A 24,657-nucleotide genomic window follows, 5' to 3' on the forward strand; every position below is an offset into this window, starting at 1 on the left:
TGCCTGGAATTTTTCCTCAGTTTATCTGGTTTTGATGGATGAAGATCTCCAAGAAGTAAGAATGATGATGCTGACGACTTTCCAAGCGGATTTTGCGATCGTCCTCACCCGATGATGTGCTTCTTGGAAGTGTGTTATTCAGGGGTGCTGAATCTTCTCAGAAATTATCAAACTTTCGCACAGGACAAGCCTTTTTCATCTCTGGACTAGTTCTTCAGCATCAGACGTACACTTTTATCCTTCGAAAGGCATCTGACCATGACGATTCCACTTTCCAGAACACAGCTTGCCCTCTTCTTTATCCTGCTTTGTCCAGTCAACATTATCGGGCTCTGGTGGTAAGTAATATCTCAGGCGCGCGCTCAATCGCCTCTAGAAATTCCAGTGAGCTCCATGTTTAAAGTTCGATCAGTGTGATTAGGGAAACTTCAACGTTATAGTTTAGAGATGAGTTTAGACGTTATCGCATAATTATTCTTTAAAGAAACATCCCTTAACAACAAATGGTTATCTGGTTCAACAAAAAGCCCTCTTCTTATCATGAAACATCTTGTTGTATTCCTGAGTGGGTTCTCTGGAGGTTAAAATGTTTAGAGTCTTGAGATCAGTGTGTTGGTTTTTGTCTGTAAAACATGCAGCACAATATAGATTGTTTTATAAAGAACTAAAGAATAAAAAGCCATTTGTGGAACTTGTAAAGGTTCTTTTGTGACATTAGGCAGCAAAACATTCTGTTTCTGTTTCACCTTTATTGTTAAAAGTGCTTGTGGTGCAGTTTTGCTGATTACAGGCATACAATGAGTTTCTGTACGCAATATTGTCTATGATTTGGTGCCTTATTTACTGCATACTCTGAAAACTGTTCACTTTTGAAATACAAAATTATTCACAGTAAATAATTGCACAGATGATAAAAAAACAAAAACATTTGAGAGATTGCACTTTTGTAAAGTGAATAAAAAAACAGGTGGATAAGGAGGTCACTAAAAAGGTTAATGCGTTTAAAATCTGTACAGAGAAATGTACTATAATAAAAGTTGTTGTCATCATCGTGGGTTTACTAAGGGTTAAGTTGTACTCTGTTTCAAAGATAGACACATCAGGTCAGAGTTGGAATTTTAGCTGGACCTCCGGGCTGTGGGTGTCATCATAAACTACTCCGTCCCTTAACGCTGAAATGCATGAGTTTGACAAGAGGGAGAATGTTTGATAAACAGAGACAATCCAAAGTGACATATTACCTTTAACAAGGGTGTTGTTTAAATTTGAACTTTAAAATTTCCACCTCATACAAAGTCAGCTGCACCTAAAGCTCTCCTCACACGTCTTACGCACACACAAACTCTCCTTCATACACCTGGATGTCTAAAAACGTTTGCAGAGACAATGATGCTTTCTTTGGGGCACGACGCATGCCATCACAAAGCTCTCGTCTGGTGCTGGGCTGTGCCGAGGGTCTCTGACAGACAGCGTGCCATTCACATGCTGAGACTGAGAGGAGATGAAACGGAGGCAGATAAACTGGCTCTCAGGACTCTGATTGTGCTCTGATCTGAAGGGCTGAGAGCTGAGTGCTTGAGGAAGCGATGGGAAGCCTCACCTCCTCTGGAGTCTTCGGGGTCATGTGCTGGCAGCCCGCCAGGAGTCTGTCGGACAGGTGTGCCTGTGCACGCGCCATACACTCCTGCATTTATGTCTGTGTGTGAGTCCACTCTTAGTCAACATTTTTGCATATAAATGCCTATGTGTGATCTCAACCCAATCTGTTCCTTCACACTGTCTTTATTTTGTTAAAGCAGGGTTCAATCTCAGCCTTTTTGACTTGAAGGCTCCCATTGTCCAACACAAAATTCAAAGGCCCCTCATATAATATTTCCTCCAGTCTGTTCTGCTGTAATAATGAAACATATATATGTCAATATTATGGCTGTCAAATTAATTTTGGATTAATCGCATAACATAAAAGTTATAACATATAACTGTTATAATGCATAACATATATAAGTTATATTTATACATGTTGTTAGGATATTTAGCCGAGATACAACTATTTGAAAATCTGGAATCCGAGGATGCAAAAAAATTTTAAATATTATGACTGGTTTTGTGGGTCACATATATATATATATATATATATATATATATATATATATATATATATATATATATATATATATATATATATATATATATGTGTGTGTGTGTGTGTGTATATGTGACCCACAAAACCAGTCATAATATTTAACATTTTTTTGTGAAAGAATTTGTGTACATATATTTATACGTATATTTATACATAATTTTTTTTCTTTTGTCAAATCAGCTTCATCAGCTTCAATAATTAATGTGGTTCAGATAACATAATATTTTGAGTTTCTGTTGATTATACCAATCGCTTTCATTGTATTAACTCAAATTTTTCATTTCAATGAACTCAAAATTTTAAGGCAACCTGGTAACTTACTTTTTTAAGTTAAACCAAAAATTATTTTTTACAGTGTACACACAGACACACACATATTTAATACATATAAATATTATATATAAACACACATATATATTATGTAAACAAACTTTTATGTTAGATGCGATTAATCACGATTAATCGATTTGACAGCACTAGTCAATATATTAGATTAATTAACCATAATTGTTTTTGGGATTGCAGAATTTTAAAGAACTATATGTTCTGCCATAAAATAATAGATAATAATAATAATAATAAAATATAATAAAACTTTAAAATTATAATGAGTTTACACCTTGATTTTATGTGTATTTTAGCATTTTAATTAAGTAACAATATTTTAATATAACTTGATTTATATAATTTAAGAATCTCTGTGTTAAATTTATAGTTTACCCAAAAATGACAATTCTGTCATTTTCGCTCACCCTCATGTTGTTCCAAACCTGACTTTCAACTGTTTTTGTCCATACAATAAACAACAACACTGAACCTCACTGACTTTCATTGTATGGACATTTTTTTTTTTTTTTTTCAAAATATCTTCTTTTGTGTTTCACAGAAGAAAGAAAGTCATAAAAGATTGGAAAGACATGAGGGTGAGTAAATAATGACAGAAATGCCATTTTTTTATCCACTCACAAGTCTCCTATTGGACCTAACCAATGTATGTGAGTGTGTCCCAGATTGCACAGTCTACTCTAAGATGTTCAGTCTGGGAGAAGCGAATCTCATTTGGAGAATGGAGAGATATCCAATCAAGCGGCCTTGAGAGATGGATCAGATAACGATTGGATGACAGCTGCTTGGCCCGTTTGGCCGCACTTACATTGTTTCACCTCCGAGCATGCGTCTGCCGCTCTCCCGTTTTTCGGGTCTGTCCCATCTGCGTGTGACGGACAGCGTCGTGGTGATGGAGTCGCGCAGCACCATGGTTCCACTAGCATGATTTAATGGCGTACTCCAAGACAAGATTGTGCCATGGCTCTGCGCCACGCACCACAGAAGTGAACCCAAGCCACTCTGTGCAGTTCCAGCCCTGTCGTGACTGACTTCATATCCAGCATACTTGAGGGATTAAGTAGGGATGAATTTCGCTCTTTCACAAAGTGAAAAAAGAAGAGACTTATCTGTAACCACGCAATTCATAATGTAACCTGAGGTCTCAGCAGGCGCAGAGGATGACGGGTCTATGAAAAGATAAATGTACATGTGTATGTTCGCACTGATTATTTGGATAACTTCTCTTAATCACAGTTTCCCCCCCTCCGTTCCCCTTCAGTATTATCTCTCTCATACATCACGGTGTGGCTTTTTTTTTTTTTTTTTTTTTTGTATATTCCTGATTGCACAAGTTGGGTACATCCTTTTCCATGTTATGATTAGGCCCCATCTCCTGCTTATCACATCCAGGAGTTTCACCAGATAACGGAGAATGAGGAACGAATGGCTTTGAATAAAGCTGTGAGGATGATGGTTAATCATCAAGGGCGTGTGGTCCACCTCTGCTTAGATACCAGCCTTATGTGCTGACCTCGGATCAACATCCCCTATTAAAATCCGAATGTGAATCACTGTATGAGAAACGGCTGAAGTGATCGGCATGTCCAGATTGACTCTTTCTGCAGGCATGTTCCTTTGTCTATTGTTATGTCTTTGGCCGTGGTCGTGGCTGGTTTCGATTAGAGCCAGGGAAGGGATGGTTCATCAGACACAGACAAATATCTTCATCTCTATATCACCCAAGCCATAATGTGACCACATATGCATCCCAGGGCCGCTTTTGTGATATTCAAGCTTTCCTTTAAAAGCCATTGCTTTACCTCGCCCCTTCTGACAGTGAAACAAGACTTGGAAAGAGAGAGTCGCTCCAACACTGTCTGCTCTTTTACGAGTCTACACCTCCTGCTGTAAAATGTGGTTCCATTATTTGAGCAGTGATCCTGGCACTGAGAAACTCACAGGTTTGTAGATAATCAGAGGCCGCAGAGGAGAACATAGTATCTGCATGTGCAGATCGAGATCTGTGAGAGATAATCGAGGCATTGGTTAATGCCAGTTTGTTAAGCACTATAGGAACACTTGATGAATTGGCTGTAGGGAGCACTAAGACTTTTCCTGATGGGCTGCTAGACTGTCTTAAATTGAATTGAAATCAAACTTGGAAAGTTTTTAAAGGGAGACATTGTTATACGGTCTTCAAAATAATAAAATAAATATAATCAAATGTGCCTTCAATATATAGTTAAAACGTAGTCTTAAAGGGTTAGTTCACCCAAAAATGAAAATTCTGTCATTTATTACTCACCCTGATGTCGTCCCACACTCGTAAGACCTTCGTTCGTCTTCAGAACACAAATTAAGATATTTTTGATGAAATCTGATGATGGCTCAGTGAGGCCTGCATTGACAGCAAGATTATTAACACTTTAAAATGCCCAGAAAAGTATTAAAGACATATTTAAAACAGTTCATGTGACTACAGTGGTTCAACCTTAATGTTATGAAGCAACAAGAATACTTTTTGTGCACCAAAAAAAACCCAAAATAATGACTTGATTCAACAATATCTAGTGATGGGCGATTTCAAAACACTGCCTCATGAAGCTTCAAAGCTTTACGAATCTTTTGTTTCGAGTGGTTCAGAGCGTGTATCAAAGTCATGTGATTTCAGTAAACGAGGCTTCATTACGTCATAAGTGTTTCGAAATGTTTTGAAATTTCAATGGTTCGTGTGACTTTGGCAGTTTGATACACGCTCTGAACCACTGATTTGAAACAAAAGATTCGTAAAGCTTCGGAGCTTCATGAAACAGTGTTTTGAAATCGCTCAACACTAGATATTGTTGAATAAAATCTTTTTTTTTTTTTTTTTGGCACACAAAAAGTATTCTCGTCGCTTCATAACATTAAGGTTGAACCATTGTAGTCACATAAGCTATTTTAAATATGTTTTTGTGGGCGTTTGAACGTGCTAATTATTTATCTTACTTTCAATGGAGACCTCACTGACACATCAAATTTGATCAAAAATATCTTAATTTGTGTTCTGAAGATGAACGAAGGTCTTACATTTGTGAAACGACATGATGAGTAATTAATGACAGAAATTTCACTTTTGGGTGAACTAACCCTTTAATTATGGATACATGGGCCACTATGATCATGCATTGATATAAAACATTGCATTACTCTTAATATATAAATATATATATATACACACACACATATTATGGCTTTACAGAAGTGTTATGCATAATGCATAGTGATAGTGTTTACTAAAGTGTTAACTAAAATCCATCATCTCCTGCAAATTTTTCTATAGGCGGTGTCCAAAATTCTCTTCATGCGCCGAATACAAGTAAAAATTGACATCGAAGAGTAGTAAAGTAGTATGTGCCAATTGGCCTGTGAATTTATTAGGAACAGCAACATAATACATGGTTTAAATCAAACTGTAAAAGCAAACTGATCGGAGAGACATGAGTGATTCAAAAGAAAGACTACAAACTGTCTAATAATTTTACTTTTAAAACTGACCATCAAAAGATTATTGTTTTGTTGTTATTGTTTTAACCTGGACTTCATGTGGTCACAATATTCCTCGCATTAAACCACTAAAACAAATATGAGCATTTGAAATTTGAGAAACATTGGCTCATGTTGAATGAGATGCTAAGAATGACACAATGACCTCTTACTAATATACTAAGGGAAAAAATAGCTAATTAATTATTTTGTTATTGGGAAAAAAAAAATATTTTTAATAAATTTAATTTAATAAAATAAATTAAAATTAAAATAAATGTGCTTAATTTGGCTATATAACATTTTCTAATGTGCAGTGAAATTAATCCATTGTGCCCTTCATCACATGTAAGCATACATCACGGCAAAACACACTCGCGCTGCTCCATGTCCAAAGACTTCTGTTGAGTGGTCATATGTAAATGAAATATTAGGCCTATCAAGATGGGATGCATCACTTGTAACGCCTGTTATCTCCCCTCTCATATTTCTTATCAGACCGCCATGGAAGGCGACTGGCAAGAGCGTTGGTTTGACTTTTTAAAACAAACTCGCACGGCAGATGAATGTTATTAGTCTGAAAGATTAGCCTTGACAGGGGTGAATGAAAAGCAATGAGGTATTCGCAGAGAGCTCTGCTCCCCCAGACGGCAACGTAATGATAAAAACCGACTTCAACTGCACGGATCACAGACGCTGAACTTCACTCCAATACGGAGAGAGTTATTAAAAAGAAAGAACCGGAGGATTGCGCCGTTCTCACATTACGTCATAGCGACTGTCACGGGAAGCTCTGGCAGCCCGCTCCACGCTTTGGACCTTAGGCCTCTTCTCCCATTAGCAGTTGAAATAAACAATTGATTCAAGTGTAAACACACGTCTGTCGTCACTTTTGATAAAACCCAGCAATTAAGATGCAGCTTTTTTGCTTTAAATGTTATCTGTTTATGTTCAAAGGGGTAATACGATTACCGCTGACATTATAGTGTGTCTGACTCTAGTAGTTGTCTTTTTTCTGTTTATTTTCTTTGTCATCTGCAAGGAACAATGAGTGTGTATAAAACCACGAAGAGCCTAAATGAATGAGGATCTGCTCAGACCTTAACGTGAACCTTGCAGTAAAGCAACAGAACATTAAATTTATAATGCTTTACATCATTTAAAGTGGTTTGTGTGCCGTGCGGTTTGAGAAGATAACCGCACTTTATCTTGTGAAACCTTATGTAGTTCAGATGAGTCATCTGATGAAGCTTTGTTGGTTTCAGGGCAGTGGGGAGTCCCTTGGTCATGGACCCGAACAGCATCTGCAGGAAGACCAAACGTCTGGCGGGCAAGCAGGCCGAGCTCTGCCAGACACAGCCGGAGATCGTCAACGAAGTAGCCAAGGGCGCCAAGCTGGGCGTGCGGGAATGCCAATACCAGTTCCGCTTTCGCCGCTGGAACTGTACCAGCCAGAACAAGTACTTTGGCAAAATCCTCCAGCAAGGTGAGTATTTGTCCTGACGCAGCGAAAGAATCCACTCTCCCAGGTTCTCCATCTAAATTAGTCAATCTTTTTCTCGATTATGTGTCAGCGATGTCTCTCTTGAGGGCATGAACTCTGGCCCCGAGACCTGTGCCCTATTTTCAGCATGTTTGATCCAAGTTCATAAGAGAACAAGGACAGCTGTTGTGTCCGGGTTACCTCAGTGCCTTTCTTCTGTGTTAAATTGCTCTCTAAAAATGATCCCCAAATTGCATGATCATTGATCTGCCACATTTTTCAGCCCTTTGAAGAGTAATAAACTAACGTAACCTCTACAATTATTAGGCCGTCCTCTCAGGGTTCAGCTCCTTCCTTCTCGCGTTTGAAATCTCGTTCAGCAGTTGGCCATTATTTTACCCCACAACAGTGGTGTTCATGCTAAAATGTCTGTCATTATCTAATATTTTGTAAACATTTTCGTTTAAAGATCTGATGAACGACCCAAGTGGCGAATGTACATGCTTTTCAAGATGCATTGGAGAAATTGATCAAGAGGTGGTTTGATACATAATAGGCAAATGCATCTGGTAGTTCAGGCCACAGTTTACGAGAACTTGGCTTAAATATGTAAATTGTCCCAAAAATCAACACATTCTTAGAACCTTCCTTCCAATCTGATTGGTTGATTGGAATGTTGTTTCAGGATCTACAAAGATGCTAATCCAGGAACATGTTGCACTTGGTGAAATCACATTCACCTTATAGAATACAGTTTTTGCAATCATCTTTTCATCTTGCAATCATCTTGTGCAATCATCTTCACAAGTTTTTGCAATCATCTCAGCTTTCGATGAGTATGCATGAGCAAATCATTTAAAGGTTGTGTCAGTGTGAATTTTAGATGCTGCATGTTGCAGCTATTCTTTTTTAAACAGTTTCATTAGTTGTCACCAATAGAGGGCACTATTTTGGCTCAACATACTCTGTCCTGAGCGAGCAGGGTATGAGATTAAGATGGACAGTAAATATTTTGCCTAATTTCACTTGAGTCTTCTCGTTAGACATACCCATATCCCAGTGATGCAGGCTTGTCATATCCAGGTCTGGAGCGGAGAGTTCACGATTTGGCCTCCAGTGTGGACGTGTTCACACACGGATTGCAACATGATTCCTCTGTCTGCATGAGCCCATCTTAGACTGAGCACTGGAGACTGCCTCACAAAATGGAAATTAATCATAAATTCCTCTGTGTCTATAGGTGAAGCTTAAGTGCTCTTCTGTTTTCATGCATTTACCACAATTACCGTGAGACTCTGCTCTAATGACCACGTGTCAGAGCTGAGAGCTCTGCTAAAGCAGGTTTACTTCCTGCACCGTGTGATAGGGTTGTACAAAGTGTCTCACATATTTCTTCCATTGCTAAATAACTGGGGGCTATTTTCTTCCCCTATTCAAACATGTAAACCAGAGCTTGTTTTCTTGGCCCAAGGGAGCGGCCTTCTAATGCCAGAATTTGCTGGAAATGCTGTCGGCTGCTCTTACATGTTGTCTCTGAGGTTGTAATGAAGTCGTTAAAATCGCTCAGAGACAATATGCGGTTCCAATTAGAAACCCCAGAAATGATGAGGACACTGTGTGTGCATAATGTGCCCTGTCACCTCAGGAATGCGCGTCATTATTTTTGCTGTCAAGACCTCTTGTTTCTTGTCTGTGTCAATGAGTGTATGGTATCGTGTATTGTCTGATGTACAGAGGTTACTGACATTTTTCCTGAAGTTCAGGTCTCAGAATGGTAACACACTTGTGAGTTCAAATTATATTTTCATTTATGGCACAGATGGGATCCATGGGGTCTGAAATTTAAATGAAATTATATATACAGTCAAACTGAAATTTATTCAGACACCTTGAACATTTCATTCATTATTACAGTTTATTCACTATAGTTTAAAAAAATGGTAATAAAATATGACAAGATCTCAGAGTTAAACTGTTTCAGAAGAAAATAATCTTATTTATGTCAGAAAACACTTAAGCAAAACATGGTCAGGTCAAATTGTCTGAATAAGTTTTGGTTCCAAATTAAATTAAATATATACATTTTACTGGTAGTCCACTGTATGAAGAATTTTTGGGTATAATATGTCACAGTTTACTTTATTTTGCTATCCTAACTTACATAAATGAACTATAGTGTCCTGCACCCACTAGTAAAAATATATAAAAAATGTCTGAATAATTTTTGGTTTGACTGTATATATATATATATAGAAAGAGAGAGAGACAGACAGTGTTTTTTATTTTTTTAAATATATTTTATTTATATGATTTTGTTTGAAGCATTCAATATACTCTACCATTCAAAAGTTTGTAGATGGTAAGATGTTTTTTTTTAAAATACAGTAAAAACAAAGCAATAACCATTTTCTAGTTTAATCTGTTTCAAAATGAAATTTATTCCTACGATGGCAAACCTGAATTTTCAGCACCCATTATTTTAGTCTTCAGTGTCACATGATCCTTCAGAAACCATCCTAATATGCTGATTCGGTGATGTAAAAAACAATAGTGCTGCTTAATATTATTATGGAAACTGTGATACATTTTATTTCAGCATTCTTTGATGAATAGAATGTTCAGAAGAACAGCATTTATTTGAAATAGACATTTTGTTTTGTTTTGATCTTTAATTCATAAAATTAGCAACAATCTAACCTATCATTGAAGGAAAAGAATTGAAAGTGGGGGGAAAGTCACATTATGAAATAAATGTTTATATCCAAAACACGTTGACCACAATTATTGGCACCCTTTTATTCAATAGTTTTTGCAACCTCCTTTCGCCAAGATAATAGCTCTGAGTAATCTTCTATAATGCCTGGTGAGTTTGGAGAACACCTGACAAGAGATCAGAGACCATTCCTTCGTGCAGAATCTCTCCAGATCCTTCAGATTCCCAGCTCCATGTTGGTGCTTCTTCTCTTCTGTTCACTCCACTCATTTTCTTTAGGGTTCAGGTCAGGGGACTGGGAAGACCATGGCAGAAGCTTCATTTTGTTCTCAGAGATGAATATACTTCAGAGATATATTACTCATGAAAAATTCTAGGGGTGCCAATGATTGTGGCCAACGTGTTTTGGAGAAAAACATTTATTTCATATTGATATATATATATATATATATATATATATATATATATATATATATATATGAATCTGAGTCTGAATGAATATCTTTGTTTTTTCTTTAATCTTATCTTGTGAGATAGAAGTTACATACAGAAGGTGCATGATCCCCCTGGTATTCTGTAATAGGAGCCAGAGTTTCTCTCAAATTTTACCATCAGCAATAACATCCGTGCATCAGCCATTTGTTCAGCAGATGTGTTTGGTATCTTCAGTATTCTGATAGTAGTGATTGTGAACTCACATTTGAACTCGGAAGCATGTGTGCATTCAAGAAAAGGGCAGGGAGAGAGAAAGAGGGAGAAAGTGGCAGAGAGAAAGATAAAAAGGTAAGCTTATATCAGATAACAATGCTACAGTGCATCTCCAAGCCTGAAGGCAAACCATTTTTGCAAGCATTAAGACTATAAACTCTATCTTTTTTCTATATAATCTCATTTCAAACCCTTAATGTATTCAACAAACCTAAGCACAAAACACACACTGTAGCTTGGCATTCGCTTTATTTCCAGCTCCACTGCTGGAACAGGTCAGAGGCCGGTGTACTCAGCATGAGGGACTGCATGAATATGTGTTATCATTTAAAGGGACAGCCAGTCCTGTTGTAATGGATCCCTTGTGCACTCAAGAGTAACTGTATTGGACATATTTGAGGGTTGAGACAGTCCATTTGACTTCAGAAGTTACTTCAGTTTGTTAGTGTGAAAGCGAATTTTCAGACCCTGAATCTGCTTGAAAGGTATATAGTAGGTTACGCTTAAACGGTTAGTTCACCCATTAATGAAATTTCTGTCATTAATTACTCACCCTCGTGTCGTTCCAAACACGTAAGACCTTCGTTCATTTTCAGACCACAAATTAAGATATTTTTTGATGAAATCCGAGAGCTTTCCTGATCTCCCTGTACACAGCAACATCATAACAAATTTCAAGGCCCAGAAAGATAGTAAAGACATCATTAAAGGTATATGTAAGTTTTTGACTGTACTAAAGCATAAAAATACCATAGTATGTTTGCAGATATTTACAGTTGGTACGGAAAGTATTCAGACCCCCTTAAATTTTTCACACTTTGTCTTTGTCACTCAAAAGCCATTTTTGCTAAAGCCGTTTTTTTCCTCATTAATGTACACACAGCACCCCATATTGACAGAAAAACACAGAATTGTTGACATTTTTGCAGATTTATTAAAAAAGAAAAACTGAAATGGTCCTAAGTATTCAGACCCTTTGCTCAGTATTTAGTAGAAGCACCCTTTTGATCTAATACAGCCATGAGTCTTTTTGGGAAAGATGCAACAAGTTTTTCACACCTGGATTTGGGGATCCTCTGCCATTCCTCCTTGCAGATCCTATCCAGTTCTGTCAGGTTGGATGGTAAATGTTGGTGGACAGCCATTTTTAGGTCTCTCCAGAGATGCTCAATTGAGTTTAAGTCAGGGCTCTGGCTGGGCCATTCAAGAACACTGACGGAGTTGTTGTGAAGCCACTCCTTTATTTAGCTGTGTGCTTAGGGTCATTGTCTTGTTGGAAGGTAAACCTTTGGCCCAGTCTGAGGTCCTGAGCACTCTGGAGAAGGTTTTCGTCCAGGATATCCCTGTACTTGGCCACATTCATCTTTCCCTCGATTGCAGCCAGTCGTCCTGTCCCTGCAGCTGAAAAACACCCCCACAGCATGATGCTGCCACCACCATGCTTCACTGTTGGGACTGTATTGGACAGGTGATGAGCAGTGCCTGGTTTTCTCCACACATACCGCTTAGAATTAAGGCCAAAAAGTTCTATCTTGGTCTCATCAGACCAGAGAATCTTATTTCTCACCATCTTGGCAACTTTCTCCCATCTCCCGACTGCATCTCTGGAGCTCAGCCACAGTGATCTTTGGGTTCTTCTTTACCTCTCTCACCAAGGCTCTTCTCCCCCGATAGCTCAGTTTGGCCGGACGACCAGCTCTAGGAAGGGTTCTGATCGTCCCAAACATCTTCCATTTAAGGATTATGGAGGCCACTGTGCTCTTAGGAATCTTAAGTGCAGCAGAAATTTTTTGGTAACCTTGGCCAGATCTGTGCCTTGCCACAATTCTGTCTCTGAGCTCTTCAGGCAGTTCCTTTGACCTCATGATTCTCATTTGCTCTGACATGCACTGTGAGCTGTAAGGTCTTATATAGACAGGTGTGTGGCTTTCCTAATCAAGTCCAATCAGTATAATCAAACACAGCTGGACTCAAATTTTTTTCTGTCAATATGGGGTGCTGTGTGTACATTAATGAGGAAAAAAAATTAACTTAAATGATTTTAAAAAATGGCTGCAATATAACAAAGAGTGAAAAATTTAAGGGGGTCTGAATACTTTCCGTACCCACTGTATTAAACATGCTGAGTTCACATACTCATTTCTCTGAAAACCATTGCTACAGCCAGTTATTTTACTTTGAAATTTGCGTTCCGTCTGTTTTTGTTTTGGTCTGTGTAAGACCGCACCTTGCCAATTTACCCAATAGTATTTCGCCACACCGGGTTGCCAGTTGGTGGAAAACACATGCAGAGAACTGCAGCCATGGAAGCCAGTGAACAAACTGGGTCAGAGATCGCAGATTCTACCCAACCTAAAAAGCCTCAGCATCCATCTAAAAATCTCTATGAACAGGAGCATATTAAAACACGATATCAACTCATAAATCAATAAATCAACTAATTATCTTACAGTGTGTAAGTCTCCTCGCCTTCCAATGTCAATTGAGCTCGCTCCTGTTGCATGTCTTCAAACTGGCAACCTGCGAGAGCGTGAGGAGGAGGGGGCGGGGCAAACAATATTTTGAATTTGGACTGCAGTACCTATTTCAACCTCTAGTTGTCATTCTTACATAGAGCACCTTTAAAAGAGTCCATTCTTGTCGCTTTACAACATTAAGTTTGAACCACCGTAGTCACTTGGACTATTTTAATATTGTCTTTAGTACCTTTCTGGGCCTTGAAATTTCTCATGACGTTGCTGTGTATAGGGAGATCAGAAATTTCATCAGAAATGTCTTAATTTGTGTTCTGAAGATGAACAAAGGTCTTACAGGTGTGGAATGACATGAAGGTGAGTAATTAATGACAGAATTTTCATTTTTGGGTAAACTAACCCTTTAATGTGGACCTTGAGAAAAGCCTACTAATTACTCATATTATCTATCAGCATGTGCGTGTGCGTAGCTTCGGTTGCCTTCAGTTGATAAAAATGAATCCCAGGTATGCAACAAGATCTGCACAGCATTAGAGATTTTCTCAGCCCTCGCTGCATGCAGGCAGCACATGGTGGCAAAATAAATCAATCAAAATGATTCCCGCCCGTCAGCACTGGTGGAGCCGCTGGAGGGGACCTGCCTTCTCTGCATCTCTTTTCATCCTGCAGCCCCATGCTTCATTGACTCAAAGATTGAGTATTAAAAAAATATTTGCTAATTCTCACAGAAGCCCCTTCTGGCATTAAGTTCTCTCTCTCTTTCCTAGGCAGGCCTGGGCATAGACAGCTGCACAAAATTTGTTTGGAATTTGTGTCTTGGAGGAAAAAATAAGAGAGGGAGGTGAAATCAAGAGACTTTTTACCCTCTGTCTGTCATGACAACCCCTTTCTTATGAATATATTCGATTAGATGTGGATCCAGAGGGGCGAATTTTGTCTTTGTAGTAGTATAAATGTTAGATGATACAGTGTTTACAAAATATTGTTTGATCATGATATGTCTGACTTTCAAAAAGGCTGAGCCTCTGAGGTAATATCAGGGTTGCATGAACATGGAAAATCTGGAAATACATGGAATTTTTGAAAGTAATGGTAATTTTAATAATATAATAATAATTATAAGCAGTGTAGACCTGCCCTTCTCTAAAATATTTATTCAGTTAGTTGTTTCAAACTTTCCCACAAGCCAGCATTATGACAGGAGTCTGTCCATTGAGGGTCATAAAAGACATTTGTACAGCCATAAGTATAATGTTTAAATCTACTCATTTAAAAGATCTGTCATGGAATTCTTATTTCTAAAAAAACATATCTGATATTCATGAATGACTGGAAAAGATCATGGAAACCAGCAGTGGATGAGTGACAAGACATTGGTCCATTAGTTTTTCTATCTGTTGTGTCATGTTAGATAGCTCTGCCCACAGCGAGATCTCATTTATCCAAAATCTTGCTCTACATGTACATATATGTTTTTAAAAAACAACTTCCATTCTCGTTTAGTTAACATTATTTACTTTTCTTGTCATATGATTGATTAGGTTTACTTACTGTAACAATTTCATTGCATTACCTAGATATTTTTTGAGATAAACAGAGAATATATTTTTGCTTCCTTGGTGGCTTAGGAAGTAATAGCAGACTAATGGCTTCATTGAAGTAATGATGCATTTTCATGGATTCACTGAAGGATTCGTCTGATGGATTCATCAGACTCATTCTAACCAGTAACCTCTGAAGTCTTTTGAATCATGCATAAAAAAACAGTTCATAAGAATCATTTGATAAGAATGATAAGAATCATTTATTTGTGAATCGGATACTACATAGGTTGTGCTGTATGTTTGTTGTTGCATAGACCTACAGCACGTGAGATGTTGAAATACACTGTAGTAAACACTGCTGTAATCTGTTACACCTGTGCTGCGTCACAGGTCCAGTTATTATTTAGTTATTATTAAGAAACATATGCTGTATGCACATATGAATAAGATCTATAACATGCATTTAGAAAATAGGGTGAATATTTATTTCATTTGACTTTAAACATCACATACATTTATCCTCTGACAAAGCATTTTTGCTTTCGATGTGGATCTTTCATTTTCGATGCGGATGTCTGTTCATTTGTAGGCATTATGTAATCAAAATTATAACGTATTTTCACATAATTCAGAAATATCCTGAACCGAAACTAAATACAACATTCTCTAGTAATGCACAGCGGGCCGACAACCCAAACAAACAATGTTACGAGGGGTTATGACATTCATATATATCAAGTATATACATATATATATATATATGGATTGTACATGCAGCTGCTTCTTTCTCGTGCCTTTTGGAAGTGAACAGGTTGGAAAGACAATAAACAAGTGTAGGTCATGAATGAATGATTTAGAGAGATCACTTGTAAATAAATATTAAATATTACACTCTCTGTCACTAAAATGGGTTTCCCTCACTTTGGAGCTAATATTGCTTTCCCCCCTCTCAGGTTATTGTTTTTTTTTTTTTTTTTTTTTTTTTACAATTCTGGAAATTACAAAAATGTAAGCTGCTGCCAATAACAGAGTTTGCTCGATTATGTGTTAAATTCTGGGATCGCAGAATTACGAAATCCTGTTGGGACTAATATATATCAGTATTCAGAGAATCTGAGGATATGCAATGTATGTCGCAGAGAGGCTGCTTCTTTTTAGAGCACTGCATTTTTGGCTAGTAATGTAGTGACCAGCACTCAGTTTGTACAGATTTCGTTGGTGTTTTGTGTGCCAGAAAGCTACAGGTGTTTTCAGGTGGGGTGCATTCAGAATGCCCATAGATGTATCAAAACAGGAACACACACACATTACTTCACAGTATGAAGATGACAGTGGGTGTGTGAATGGACAGCTGGGATTAATATGTGTGTGTGTGTGTGTGTGTGTGTGTGTGTGTGTGTGTGTGTGTGTGTGTGTGTGCGCGCACTCATGAGCTCTGATTCCATTTCCACTGGCTTTAATGAATCCCATTCACTGAATCATGCGATACAGAATTGGCACAAGACTGAAGAGTGACTGAACACTCACTGCATCCAGCGTTTACACAGGATAAAAGTCATTTCTTTCAACTCCCTTACTACAAGTTGTTAAACACATCTGTCTTTTTCAAACTCTCCATTCCTTTCTTGTTCTGTTCTGTCTTTTCTGTTATTGCAGAGAATTTGTTTTCAATCAGCATTATTAAATGTTAGCATTTAAAAGATACTTTGTGAATTGGCTTATGCCCTGTCATTTTCTTTTAAAACAACTTTTATTAACAGAAAGTGTATAATGTAATTTTCCTCTTAAAGTGGAAAATAGAAATAAATATATTAGTGCTGTCAAACATAAAGGTTTATTTATATATTATATGTGTGTCTATATATATATATATATATATATATATATATATATATATATATATATATATATATATATATATATATATATACAGTCAAACCAAAGGTTATTCAGACACCTTGAACATTTCATTCATTATTACAGTTTATTCACTATAGTCAAAAAATGGTAATAAAATATGACAAGATTTCAGAGTTAAACTGTCTCAGAAAAAAAAAAAAAAATCTTAAGTATGTCAGAAAACACTTAAGGAAAACATGGTCAGGTCAAAGTGTCTGAATAATTTTTGGTTCCAAATCTTTATCAATTTTACTGGTAGTTTTTTCAATGTTATGTTCGCCAAGGCTGAATTTATTTAAAATTTAGTGAAAACAGGAATATTGTGGAATATAATTTATTCCTGTGATGGCAAAGCTGAATTTTCAGCATTATTACTCCAGTCTTCATTGTCACATGATCCTTCAGAAATCATTCTAATATGATGATTTGGTGCTCAAGAAACATTTCTTATTATTATCAATGTTGAAAACAGTTGTGCTGCATAATTTTTGTGGAAACCGTGATATATGTATATTTATTTATTCATCTTTGGCGAATAGAAAGTTCAAAAGAACATACTTTTTTAATTGAAATGCACTGAAAAATAGGAAAAACAGGGCCCATATTGTGTTATTATGAAGGAATTTTCCGTATTGATTTTACACATTTTACCTGTATTTTGAATCACTCATTGCATTGTGTAGTATTTTACGGTTAAAGGAAATGTCATAAACTTAAAGAATAATGTTATGGCAGAAAGTTACCACCACAATTTCCTTTTTTTCTTTTAGTGTAGAAATCTTTTGTGACATTAGAAATGTCTTTACTGTCTTTGCAGTATTCATTTTATAAAAGCAAATTTGATATGTTTTTGAAATTATTTAATAATGATTGCCTTTTCCAGGCCTTGAAATAAGCATTTTAAAATTCTTCATTCTTTTTCTCCACGCAATTTTGGGTTGTTTGTTTAAAGCAAGTTCTTTTGTTCTATTGGAACGTCATGGAATATAATCTTTAATTTAACAGCATAAGTACTGATCCACAATGCAGCTTATTCTATCATACTGTATATGGCTTGTTGTGCTACAGGGCTGTCGTTGTGGATGAGACTACCTTGTCACAGAAATAGCCCATGCAGCTTTAGGATATCTAAAGTGCCATAATTATCAGAGTCCGATGTAAGTCAGCCTGGCCAACAATCAGAAGCTAACTTTGATGTGTGTGTGTCTGTGGGTGTGTGTTTGTGTCTGCACAGACATCCGAGAGACAGCGTTCGTGTATGCCATCACAGCAGCGGGCGTGACACATGCAGTGACTCAGGCCTGCAGCATGGGGGAGCTGCTGCAATGCGGCTGCGAGGCCACACGGAGCAGAGGGCCGCCCCCTCGTTTAGCCAGTATTGGCCCAACCGAGGGGGTCAAATGGGAGTGGGGGGGCTGCGGGGACGATGTGGAGTTCGGCTACGAGAAGTCCAAACAGTTCATGGATGCCAGACGGAGGAAGGGCAAGAGTGACATCCGCACACTGATAGACCTTCATAATAATGAGGCCGGACGACTGGTACGTTATTTCATGTAATCTTGTTTATCTTAAAAGAAAAAATAAATTCTTGCAATGTTTTTACACAGAATTATTAATTGCTTTTTACAATATTTTATAGGTGGTATAAATGCAATCCAATAATTGGCCTTACCTATATAATAAAAAATATCTTAAAGACATTTATAAAGTAAACATTTTTTATAAAATAGTACAGTTACACTGTATTTTAAGGTTACATAGTTACATTTTACTTACTCAAATAAGTACTGAGTAATATTAATTAATTACATGTACATACTATAGAGTTACGGTTAGGTTAATTATGCATAATTTACTGATATTACTACAGTAAGTACATGTAGTAACTATGCCAGCTTAAAATTAAGTGATACCAGTAATACTGACAAAACACACAATGTGCACCTTTAACTACATATTATCAAACAAACAACCAGTCAGTAACTCTTAGATCTCGAATTACACTGTATTGCCTGTATCACAATGTAGAAGCCATAGCATTATTATGGCGGTGTTGTATGAGTACTGCAGAAAACTTATACAATAACTTTCTACATTATTCTGTACTCATTTTATGGTTCTTAGTTCACAATCCTTGTTAATACACATCAACAATAAACAAAATTAGGAATTGTGATGACTAGCCAGGTAGCTTTTACAGTATTTACTTGCATGTTTTGCTAACAGCAGCCTCAGTTAGTACCTCTCACCCTCATGCAGGTTTGGCATAATGTTTTTTGGTTGTTTTTTTTTCATGTTCTTGGTACGATATCACTGTAGATAGATTTTTTGCATCGATGCATAGATGATACAAGCACAGTCGTGTGCTGTTTTGCCTGTACAACCCTTCAGAGATAGTCAAGCTCAAATGAACAGATGGTGCACTTCAAAAGCCCAAGCATGGAAGAGCTCGGAAATGTTATGGAAACATACTTGGCAGAAGCTGAAGAAGACAGTTGAGACTAGTTTCCCAAAATCACCACTCTCTCCATTCCTTATTGTCTAGATCAATTTAATATATAAAGGAGTGTCATTTTTTTTAAATAGAGCTTTCAAAATTACAGAATTATTATGTACACTAAATTAAACAATTATTATTATGAGTTAACACATCCAGTTCCTTTCAAAGTAGAAAAACAATAAAGCATTTTAGTAAATAATTTTTAATTAATTATTTAATAAGTAATTATTTTGGTCTTCAATTTGTGAAACTAATTTGCAGAGCAGTGTAACAATGAACAGAGGTAGATATTCAGCTGTGTACTTTTCTCATCTCATTTACATTTACACAACATGAACAGCATCAAAACACATTGGAAATGCAAACACAAAAATGAATACATGTAGTAATTCAATAATAAACTTATATAGCTTATGGACATAACACTGCATCTGTAAAGATGTTATACAAATGAATTTTCCATAAAGAATGTCTTTCTCCATTGGTTGAGTCCCACTAGGGACTATAGTGTGTAAGTGAGTGGTTGTATGAACATGGATGCTTGCGCTGCAAATCCAATTATTTCCAATCAGCTCTAAATGTTGCCATCAATAGTAAATCACAAGTAATCACACATAATAAAATGAAACAGTTATGTAATAATACAGTATATAAAACAGTAATAATAAAAAATAATACAGTAATGAAACAAGTCAACAAGTCAAATCAATTAAATGCATAAACATATTTAACTTAATAATGATTAAATATTTAATTGAATGACACAACTACACTACTGTTCACATATTTGGGGTCAATGAGATTTTTTAAAAGAAATTAATATTTAGCAAATATGCATTAAATTGATCAAAATTGACAGGTAAGACATTTTTTATGTTACAAAAGATTTATTTTTCAAAGAAATGTTTTTTTTTTTTTTTTTGGTACTTTCTATTCATTAAAGAATCCTGAGGAAAAAAATTATCATGGTTTCACACTAAATAAATAAATAAATAAAATAAAATTAAGCAGCACAACTGTTTTCAAAGAATGTCATCACAGGAATAAATTAAATTTTAAAATATAAGCTTCACAAATTCTTTTAAATTGTCATACTATTCCACAATATTACTGTTACCTTTCAGTCAGTCACATTCAACGTCACGTCAGTGACTGACGAATTGCGATCTCACCTGAGAGCCCTATCACCTTCAAGTGTAAACTAAACGAGCCAATGCACAATGGCGTGCAAGATTTGCATCTTGTGATCTGCCCCGCAGCGCGGGTATAAATGCAGAAGTGGGTGCAACACGCATTCAACTTTTCCGAGCGGTTCAACTGTTCTGCTCTATCTGTCACTTCAAGAGTGTTATACAAGTGTCTGCGAGTGCTCTTTGGGAAGAAGACTCTTCAAATCCAGTGTTGGTGTGACGGCGCAGCCAACACTCATGGTCGTGATCTTACAGAGCATTTTCCTGCTGTTTCCATACAGCCTGAAAGAGCTTTGTGCACACTGTAGGCTGTACTATTCCCTGCCAGCTGTGCTGCGGCCATTTCCCCTGAGTGCTTCAGCACTTAAAGAGAGCTTAAATTTCCCTAAAAGAGCAAAACAAGGGTGTGACATTGTGTCTCTCTAAAGATGTTATTCCACCCATGTGTTTCTGGATGCGGTCGTTACCTGGCGCTGGATGACCATCACGATCATTGCCTCACGTGTCTGGGCATCAAACACGCTGAGATTGAACGATCCTCTGAGGATGAAGACTCGGCTGTGTTACCCCCTTCAGTGAGAGTAGAGCCTGACCCAGAGCTAATGGCTATGCTTTCCCGGGCCGCCGAGTGGAGACCTCCATAGTGTCCCGAACCCTCAAGGCTGGACGAATGGTATCTCGGGGTGGCCTGGGCTGGTTCTCAGCCCCCCACCCCAGTGCCATTCTTTCCGGAAGTACATGAGGAGGTTACTAGATCATAGACAGCACCTTTCTCTGCTTGAAACCGGTCTTGTACCTCCTCCCCCTCAATACCCTCGATAGTGGGGCAGCCAAGGGGCATGTGGCGATCCCCCCGGTGGAGGACGCTGTTGCGATGCAAATGTGTCCAAAGACATTACAACACGTTTACAACACATTTACTGATGTTCAGACCTCTGGAACCTCCAGGTGTGGTATCTAGATGGGACGCGTAGGTCCAAGGTGATCTACCTCGGGCGGTGGTAGACACCATCTCTTTTGCGAAAGCACCCTCTACAAGGCATGCCTACGCCTTTAAGTGGAACTTGTTCATTGAATGGTGTTCTTCTCACCAGAAAGACCCCTGGAGATGCCCGGTCAGAGCTGTGCTTTCCTACTTCCAGGAAGGGCTGGAGCAAAGGCTGTTTTCCTCGACCCTAAAAGTGTATGTTGCCGCGATTGCCACATATCACGGTCCTGTAGTAGATGGTCTCAGAAAGCACAACCCGATCATCAGGTTCCTGAGGGCATGAGGAGATTAAATCCCCCTCGCTCTTACCTTGGGATCTTTCTATGGTGCTTACTGCATTGCAGACAGCCCCTTTTGACTGTGCTGGCTCAGAGCTCCTGACTGTGCTGGCTTCCATCAAGGTAGGGGACCTGCAAGCATTTTCGGTCAACGAATCATGCCTAGAATTCAGGCCAGCTAACTCTCACATTGTCCTAAAACCCTGGCCTGGATATGTGCCCAAGGTTCCCACCACGCCTTTCAGGAATCAGGTGGTGAACCTGCAAGCACTGCCCCTGGAGGAGATAGACCCAGCCCTAGCTTTGCTCTGTCCCTTTTCTGCTTTGCGCCTATTTGTGGACTGAACTCAGAGCTTGAGGACCTCAGAGCAGCTCTTCATCTGTTATGGAGGCCAGCAGAAGGGAAAGGGTGTCTCCAAGCAGAGGTTGGCACACTGAATAGTGGATGCCATTGTCTTGGTGTACCAAACCCAAGGCATGCCGTGCCCCCTCAGGTTGAGAGCTCACCCTACCAGGAGTGCTGTTCATCTTGGGATGTCCGACTGACAGATATATGGAGAGCTGCAGGCTGGGCGACACCCAACATGTTTGCTAGGATTTATAGCCTTCGTGTAGAGCTAGTGTCCTCCTGTGTCCTCGCCTCAAGTAGCCAGTAAACACTGGAGAGATCGCTCAGTGTCTCGCTTGCTGCATCATTTTGCTGCGTATTCAGCTCTTCATGATCCCATATGTGTATTCTTCCATGGTACAGTTCCCCTGTCGGTGAGCCCATGTCTTTCCCTTGGCAGAGGGAATCTGCTATCCCTGCTGGTGTTGTCTCCTTCCTAACCAGGCCGGAGCCACCTCAGAGACATTCCATATGTTGTACTGCCCTTAATGCCCAGTCCATATGTGTAATCTCCACATGATATCTCCTTGCAGGAAGGACATGCTTACCCATTGCTATCTCATAATCTTACTATATGGGTCAAGTGGAACAACAGTAATTGACTCTCTCCGCATAAGCCCTGTCCTATCTTCCACCCCAGTAGGTGCAGGGGATCAGGTGGCTTTCTAGGGGCGCGGGAAGGGGCAGCAATAGTGGTGCTTTCATAGGGATCCCAATTCGTCAGTCACTGACGTGACATCAAACATGTCGGTTACGTATGTAATCCTCATTCCCTGAAGGAGGGAATGGAGATGTCACGTCCTGTTGCCACAGTTGCTGTACCACCGCTGAGCGCTGGGTCACCAACTCGGCTCCTCAGTGAAAACCTGAACGTGCACTGCATCACGCACTGCAGGCTGAGTGCGAGATGAAAATATTGCACGCAAATGTGCATTGGCTCGTTTAGTTGACACTTGAAGGTGACAGGGCTTTCAGATCCCAATTTCCTTCAGGGATTGACGGTTACATACGTAACCAAGATGTTTTTACTGTATTATGAAAGAGACTTTCAAAAAACATTAAAAGGTATTACCCCAAACTTTTGAACAGTAGTATTTACATTTTCTTTTATATTTTTTCATATAGTATAGTGTGCAGAAAGAACTTTGAGTGTGAGTGTTTCTGTTACACCTTTTATACAGCGCAGCAGTAGTGTTTTAAAAACCCTTTTGGATAGCAATCATTATTTTTGCAATTACATTTGATGCCTCTAGTGGCAATCTGTGATGCAACATTGTAACTACTTTTGTAATACTGTAAAATGGAAATATCTGGTGTATGTGTGCTAGATCATTTTGAAAATCTCTTAAGATGTATGCAACTACTCTTTTCTCAGTTTACTTTTTTAAAGTTTATTATTTTTCATTAGTCTAAAGAGGTCTGATTTATGATTTCCTTTAAGCAATCATCAGTCGGCCAGTGGCCAAATCCTCACATTAGTTATTCACTAGTATCAGTAGTGCTTCATCTTCCAGGGGTCATGCCTCACAGCCTCAGGTCCTATTAGTATGGGGTCAGTCACAGGTAAATAGGCATTAAGGAGCAAGGTGGGAGCATAGACATGTTTGGCAGATAGTGATTCTCTTCTAAAGTACGTCAAAGTGTTGTTTTTTTTAAAAATGCCCTGCGACGACATGTTTGGAATTAAAGCGAGAAAAATGTTAATGCTGCATTTATCAGATGTTAATTTAAACAGGTATAGAACTGTACAAATCTCTGTTTTCAAGCTCTCGGATTGGCTTTCGGGTGGCTGGAGGCTACAGAGGGAGGGGAGAGACAAGGGTAAATTCCTTCTAAATAGCTTCTCCTTTTATCTCACTGAACTATCTTTGTGTCTTGAACTGCAGGCGGTGAAGAATTATATGAGAACTGAATGTAAATGTCACGGGCTGTCTGGCTCTTGCACTCTGAGGACCTGCTGGAAGAAAATGCCTCACTTCCGCGAGGTGGGCGACCGCCTGCTCGAGCGCTTTAATGGGGCATCCAAAGTGATGGGTGGGAATGACGGTAAGACTCTCATCCCAGTGGGGCAGAACATCAAACCCCCGGACAAGCAAGATCTCATCTACTCGGCCGAGTCACCGGACTTCTGCCTGCCCAATCGGAAGACGGGTTCCTTGGGCACACGCGGGCGAATGTGCAACAGCACGGCGTTGGACGTGAGCGGATGTGACCTTCTTTGTTGTGAGCGGGGTCACCGGGACGAGACAGTGGTCCTGGAGGAAAACTGTCTCTGCCGTTTCCACTGGTGCTGCGTAGTCCAGTGTAAAAAGTGCTCAGTTAGGAAGGAACTGAGTTTGTGTCACTAACCGAGAACCCTTGATGTTGGGATTGAGCAGAGCGATTCCAAAACAAGGATGTGGTGCCAGTGTCAGAACAAAAGAATCTAGAACATTCCAGATTCATGCATACACATTTCAAACCCTGAGGCTTTGGAAAAGCCTAGAGGAGTGTCTGA

The 24,657-nt window shown here is 38.6% G+C and overlaps 1 protein-coding gene across 1 annotated transcript; it reads left to right on the forward strand.

Moving 5' to 3' along the window:
* Positions 1-258: 258 nt before the first annotated feature.
* On the forward strand, positions 259-24,508 carry wnt6b (wingless-type MMTV integration site family, member 6b). Its single transcript, XM_067409365.1, has 4 exons — positions 259-338; positions 7,261-7,481; positions 18,051-18,355; positions 24,047-24,508. The coding sequence occupies exons 1-4, from the start codon at positions 259-261 to the stop codon at positions 24,506-24,508; spliced, it is 1,068 nt and encodes a 355-aa protein (XP_067265466.1).
* Positions 24,509-24,657: the final 149 nt, after the last annotated feature.

Source organism: Chanodichthys erythropterus, chromosome 14, assembly GCF_024489055.1.
Source record: "Chanodichthys erythropterus isolate Z2021 chromosome 14, ASM2448905v1, whole genome shotgun sequence".
Classification (NCBI taxonomy): Eukaryota; Metazoa; Chordata; class Actinopteri; order Cypriniformes; family Xenocyprididae; genus Chanodichthys; species Chanodichthys erythropterus.